We start from the raw sequence: 7,055 nt of genomic DNA, 5'->3' as shown, positions 1-7,055 counted from the left end.
AGGAGGCAAGAGCTGAAAACAGGTATGAGTTTTATAGCCTCCGCTCTGTTCTGTATTTTGTCATGCAGTGTATCATTACATATGTACAATACGTATGGAAATGCATTAAATGCGCAAAATAATTACTTATTTTATAAACTATATCATTTATTTACAGTATTTGGAAAAAATCGTAAACAGTGGTATATAAGTTTGTGCAGGTTCATGAGGTTGTTTTCTGCATAGTCCCCTAAGAAGCAGCATCCTATACTATGGCTTCATGGACAAAAAGGAAAGTGAAGGGAGTGCTGTTGGACATCAGTGGTGTTTTATTTGAGAGTGGTGCTGGTGTCCCTATTGACGGATCAGTGGAGGCGGTACAGAGGTAAATAGTCCTGTAACATTAAAACAATTATTATTCATTATGTTCTTCTTCGTTTCCACTCAAACGAACATAAATAATTTATAAAATAAATAACAACACGTATATAGATACAGAAGCGCTCTCGTAAGTGCAGTTTAATTATACATAATATTACAAAAACAACTTTATTCCTCTGCAACTCTTAAATCTACAAAACAAAAACGTACAATTAATAAAAAACCAAAATATTCGTGTGGGCGGGTGAATGTCTGACTGCACTGTTTGAGAGAGATCCTTCGAATGGCGTTAAACTTGAACTCACGGTAAAGCGTGCATGCTTTAATAGAATACCTGTAGGACAGGTATTCTAAAAATACATTAACCAATCCGATCGATTATCTATTTTAAACAACACTAGGTAAACACGTGTACGATAGATACACGTGTTGTGATACCTTCAATAGATACATTTCATTCCCTTCAAATAAGGGAGGCATTGGGGGAAAATAGGGGTTGAGGAAAATAAGGAATTGACTATGGGGAGAAAAGAAGAGAGAGAGTCAGGAAGAAACTCGATCCTTGCTGTCGACAGCTTGAAATTTGACTGAGATTTGACATGAATAGAAAAATGAATAGTTTTTTTTCTTCTTCAAGAATCATATGAATCATTTAATTTGAATTAATAAACAATTTAAGAACCATCAGTAAATAATCATATTCATCCTATCTGCTTGTACTTGTTTATTAGTTTAACCTGATATAAGACTTGTATCTAAATTTTTTTATACAGACTAAAGACTGCTGGTTTAGCGGTGAGGTTTTGTACCAATGAGACGACCATGACGCGAGGAATGCTGACAGAGAAGTTACATGTGCTGGGATTCTCCATGTCAGAGCAGGAAATATTCCCCCCAATCCCTGCCATCTGTAAAGTCCTACAGAAACGGAACCTCAGGCCACACCTTCTCATCAATCCAAGTATGACTTCAGTTTGTATAAAATCTGTAATTGACAGGTTATTTTAACTTGTGTGTATGTACTTTGGGTATTAGAAATCTGAATGCTACCTTAGAGGTATGACTTGCTAAAAAAAAAATCAAATACAGAAAATTATTCCACATTTTAAAAAAAAATCAATAAAAGTAAATTTAAAATGATAATTTAAATACATCATTTTTCCTGAGGCAAGATATATTTTTTCCAATAGAAGTATTTACTCAAGAGAGTATTTTTAAAAGTTGCCTATTAAACCACTTACTAGTAATACATTTTTCTAAGGGATATATTTTTGTTCAAGAGAGTGTAGGTTCCTTGTGATTAGCTTCTACTTTATATCTGTTTTCTAGAGGTGGCCCCTGATTTTGACGGAGTCGATACATCAGATCCTAACTGTGTCATCCTTGGTGATGCGACAACAGAATTCAACTACCACAATCTCAACAAGGCATTCCAGGCCTTAGTGGCAATGAAGGAACCAGTTTTGTTCTCTCTGGGAATGGGGTAACTTATTTCTTGCTAGTATTTTTATACGCCCGTCTTAAGACGGGACGTATTATGTTATAGGCTTCGTGTCCATCCGTCTGTCTAGCTGTCCGTCTGTCCGTCTGTCTGTTAGCTTTTTCGTTTCCGGCTCATAACTTTAATACTACTAGGCCTAGGATTATCAAACTTTATCATCTGATGCATCTTGGGTAGAAGGTGTGTCGCGCACAAAAAGTAGGTCGCTCTGACCTTTAATTAAGAAGTTATAGCCAAATATGGAAAAATCCTTTCCGGCCCATAACTAGAAAACCATAAGACCTACAATCATCAAACTTGGCCAGTTTATGCATCTTAGGTAGAAGGTGTGTCGCGACCTATTTCAAGGTCACTGTGACCTTTAATTTAAGTGATTTTTTTTTTTTAAATGTGTCTTTTTACTATTCATTTACACATCCCAAATAATGTAAGAGTCTTGCACTGTTCTTATTAAAAAAGTGTTAAATCAAGAAAATACTTATTTTTTCTAAGCATATACTTGACAGCAATCTATAACAAATATAATGTATGTCAGAGAAATCCTGCCTCTCCAATGAGTGTAATTATCAAGCACTGGTCAAGAAGAATTTTGATAACAGAAAATTGCATGTCAAATTAGAAAGAAATTAATGGGTTTTGAGTGCGAGGAGCCAACTGACAGAGCATTGCTGTTATCTATATCCCTTGAGTATTGGGCAAATGGGTAAGCCTGTTTGATTAAAAATAGCTTTTGTTGACTATCTTAAGTTTTAAAATGAATTTGATGAAAAGTAATTAAAACTAATTTGATTTGCATAATAGACTAATCTGATATTATGTAATATTATTAATTTAAAAACTAATTTTATGGGGTGGGATGGAATCAGCATGTCCATATGAATTACATATTAAAACCTGTCGGACATTAAATCTCAACCAAAAAAAAAAAATCTTTGAGTATTTTATATGTTTTTAAAAAAAAATTATAGTAGATAGTGCAGACCCATTCATCTCTTGGTAGTAAAGAGTAGACAAGCATTCAGTTAAAGATTAATTAATGAGTTCAATGTTGGAAGGCTAGCTGTCTCAGTCGCTCTGATTAAGCTGTATCCTCTGGGGATTAGACAGAGGAACTGTTGGTCATTTGATGGCCAGCCTTTTCTTTTCAAAATTAATTTGGTATAGATTAGGTTGTTAAGACTAATTTGATGATGGGCATTTGACAAGGTCTAACACAACCAGCACCGAAATCTATCGGTGATGTAATATTTATTATAATTGAAGCCTACATCACAGGGGATGGATAAATATTTTAAGGAATGGAAAAATCATCAAAATCTTAGAATCAAGGTTGATGTGATTTTCTTGCACCTAAACTGGTCAAGAAAATTGTGTAATTTTTTGACGGGCGTATCATGCTGTGGCGCGGCACTTTATTTTAATTTCAACTTATAAGAACCAAAGTTGTGGTTGGCATTCTACTTTCAGACTATATCTAAGGTCAAAATAAATATATGTTCAAGAATTTTTTAGGTTCATACCAAGATAATACTTTCAGACTATGAAATGCAACACTAGTTTTATTTCATATGTATAGAATGATAACCCTTAACTTTGGTTTTTTTCTCTTGGTTCCTAAATAAAGACATCCTCCAAGTTTTACATTCCCTTAATTGGTAAAAAGTGGAATGCATAATTATTAAAGACCCCTGAGGCCCAAATTATTTAATGTTCAAGCATTCTTTAGCTGCAGATTGAAATGTTCTGTTTAATTTCAATTGCTTTTCTCACATGTAGGAGGTTTTATCGAGAACAAGGGGAACTACTTCTGGATGTAGGACCTTTTACTAAGGCTCTAGAGGTAATGACATACACACACACATAAATTATACATTCATCATTCAAAATTTAAGACCATTTTCCAGTGATAAAACCACAAGCGTAATGATTTTCAGTTAATTTCCTGTGCATTAATTATAAATAACATACAGTTGAATTTTGGTACATGTATTTTGAACACTGACCTCTTGATTGTGAGGGATATGTCAAAGTAATCTTGAAAGTCTTATCCACTTACTTTTAAGAATTTTACCCTGGATTTCTAGAAGCCTTGCATGGATATCTCAAAGTTTTCTCTCAGGTCTATTGAGTTTAAAATAATTATCACTGGAAAAAAATTTCAAGTCAACTTTTTCAAAAAAGTTAGATTTTTTTCTTTTAATGTAAATCCACAATTTAACATTAGATGCTACTGTTGCACTTCAGAATGAAAGGACTTTTATAAGGTTAAGATAAAGCTCAAGGTCATAAATCTATTAGAGAAAAATGTTTGTGTTATGTAGATTTTGATACTTAAGGTCATGAAAATTTATGAAAAGTCATATTTGAGCACTTTACATGCTATCTCATGAGTACATCCAAAATTCACTTTACAAGAGAGTTCTGAATTTTAACTCTGACAGTGTTAATTAGTCCATATCCAACAAACTTAGAAATTTTAGTCACTTACTTCACTTTTTAACTGTCATATATGCTGATGCAACAAAAATGTACTGGATTAATAATATGGGGTTTCATTTTCAGTTTGCAGCTGATGTGAAGGCAGAGGTTGTAGGAAAGCCCTCACAGACTTTTTTCACTTCCGTTTTAGAGGACATGGATGTTAGTGCTGACAATGTAAGAACCATTTTTATGCCCTCCTTCAAAGAAGGGAGGGCATATTTCTTTGCTGCTGTCTATTGGTAGGTCTGTCTGTCTGTTGGTCCACCAACTTTCCATGAAATGAAATTTGGTATACAGATTATTCATATGAATATCTCTATGTCAAGTTGTGCTTTGTGTGTGATTGATCTTTTTTTGACAGAGTCATAATGCCCCTTGGACCTAGAAAAATTTTAATTATTTGCAATTTTCAAATATTTTCTTTGAAGAGGTTGCACACACTGAAATGAAATTTGTATGTAGATCTTATCATAAGAATATCTAGGTCAAGTTTTGTTTTGGGTATGATCGAGCTATTTTTTGACAGAGTTATGCCCCTTGGACTTAGAAAAATTCCAATACTTTGCAGTTTCTTTTCATTTTATTTGCACAGGTTGCACATAATCAAATGAATTTTGTATGCAGATTTATCATCTATGTCAAGTTCTGTTTTGGGTACAATCAAGCAATTATTGGCAAAATTATGCTCCTTGGACTTTGTAAAATTCCAGTTATTTGCAGTTTCTGTTCATTTTTGTTGTCTGTATGTCCAGGGGAAGGAGAGAGGCATAAATATTTCACAAACATCTCTTCTTGGACTTGTACCCACGTTCATATACTTGATCAGCTGAATTATTTATTGAAAAATGTGAAAAGTTAATTCCTTTATGTTCTATATCTATTTATTCTATTATGTTGAAAATAAAATTGAGTCTGTTAGATAATCTTATCATATTTCTAAACAAATTCTGAAACATTTATCATGCTTTTTTTGAGGTTTGAACAGCATACAAGGACAATGATAAAAAAAAAAAAGAAATGGACCTGGTACAGCATACATATTTGGATATTAATTTGTATTTGTCAAACATATTTACGTAATTTTGTTTCCGTGTATAGGTTGTGATGGTGGGTGACGATATTGTCAGTGACGTGGGCGGAGCTCAGTCCTGTGGCATGCTGGGAATCCAAGTCCGCACCGGCAAATTCAGGTTAGCATATTGGCGAGGTATAGGTATGTTTTGATAGTATTACTTCGCTGTTTAGAATCATACCTCAAATCTGATTAAAATCGGATCCTTTGATCCGCTCACATAGATCGCCTCATAAGGACCTGAAGAAACCTCATTCAGGGTCATCTCCTGGTGACCTTTCTGATAAATGACATTCAGAAAAACAAATATAGAAGTGAAAGTAGCTGTGGAGAAGATCTTATCGTTTCGTACAAAACAAAGAGCTGAAAAACAAGGAAAAGCAAGTACAAGTTTATTATGTTACTGTACAGAAAAGACTGTGATTGTTCTCTTGGAGGCTACAGAAACTAGGTCATGATTTTTCCATTCGTGTATCATTGGGCTTTTCACTTTTGTAACTAAATTCTGAGATACTTCCGAATTCTTGCAAGTGAACATTTGACTGGATAATTGAAAGGTCACCAGGAGATGACCCTGAGTGGGGTTTCTTCAGATCTTTGTGTAGCGATCTAGTGTGAGTGGATCAAAGGATCTGATTTTAATCAGATTGAGTTATACCTGAAGCTTGTTCAACAAAGTGAACACTAATAAACATTTCTGTTGGAGGTATAAGGAATTTTGGTGAGCGCTCGGGAACATTCTTTATTGAATAGGCCTTGGTACAGTTTTTTTTTTTTTATTTTATAGAAAAAAAAAGATGGAGAACATTCAATTGGTTACATGTATTTATATAATGAATGAAAGCCCTAGATCTGTTGATTTATTGAGAATTCCGTGTCTGTTGATTTCAGGCCTCAGGATGAGGAACATCCCACTGTAAAACCTGATGCATTTGCGGACAATCTATTGGCTGCAGTGGATCTCATTTTAGAAGCATCCAAATAGTAAACCAAGGAAAATAAGTCTTCCTGAAATTGTGCCATCTCTAATTATCCAATATCTACAAGAATATATTACATCATTAAATAAAATTTGTATGACATTGTTTATGTTTAAGTGAGTAATATACATATGTATGATATGCTTTTGAAATCATGTTTTTGAGTATGTATAATATTAGAGGAATTTAATATTAGCTTCCTCCTGATTTTGGCATTTAGCGATGGTTTAAATAAAACTAAAAATAGTGATGCTAATAATTCAATCCAAAATATTTTCCAATAGAATAAAAGATTATCCTTATAAAAGTGCTGAAAAATGATTATGCTTATAATAATTGTCTACTTTTAGGATAAAATCAAAAATAGATTAGGCTTATTAAAATTCCGCTGTGTTTGAATTAATGTTTTGCAAATATTAAATATTTTCCTTTACAAAATGAAATCTCTAAATGTGCAGGTCTCTAATATATTACTTGTAATAAGGTATATGCATGTACAAACATTTTCTTAGCTGCATGACACCTATTTCTATGCATACCAGATATGTATGTTGACTTATATATATGGCATATTGATACAGTACATAGGTCTTCAACTGTACTGAATCTGGCTGTAGGCAAATCAGGCATAAAACATCTTATGTATTACATGTATGTTACT

General features: G+C 33.4%; 1 protein-coding gene across 1 annotated transcript; it reads left to right on the top strand.

Moving 5' to 3' along the window:
* Nucleotides 1-126: 126 nt before the first annotated feature.
* LOC134232767 (phospholysine phosphohistidine inorganic pyrophosphate phosphatase-like) lies at nucleotides 127-7,049 on the top strand. Its single transcript, XM_062714747.1, has 7 exons — nucleotides 127-364; nucleotides 1,134-1,321; nucleotides 1,690-1,843; nucleotides 3,638-3,701; nucleotides 4,424-4,516; nucleotides 5,441-5,532; nucleotides 6,306-7,049. The coding sequence occupies exons 1-7, from the start codon at nucleotides 252-254 to the stop codon at nucleotides 6,397-6,399; spliced, it is 798 nt and encodes a 265-aa protein (XP_062570731.1). The 5' UTR covers nucleotides 127-251; the 3' UTR covers nucleotides 6,400-7,049.
* The last annotated feature ends 6 nt before the right edge of the window (nucleotides 7,050-7,055 follow it).

Source organism: Saccostrea cucullata, unplaced genomic scaffold, assembly GCF_032062105.1.
Source record: "Saccostrea cucullata isolate Sc308-1 unplaced genomic scaffold, CSIRO_AGI_Scuc_v1 ctg4397, whole genome shotgun sequence".
NCBI lineage: Eukaryota > Metazoa > Mollusca > Bivalvia > Ostreida > Ostreidae > Saccostrea > Saccostrea cuccullata.
Note: the sequence above shows the minus strand (reverse complement) of the source record. Positions and strands in the feature narration are given on the sequence as shown.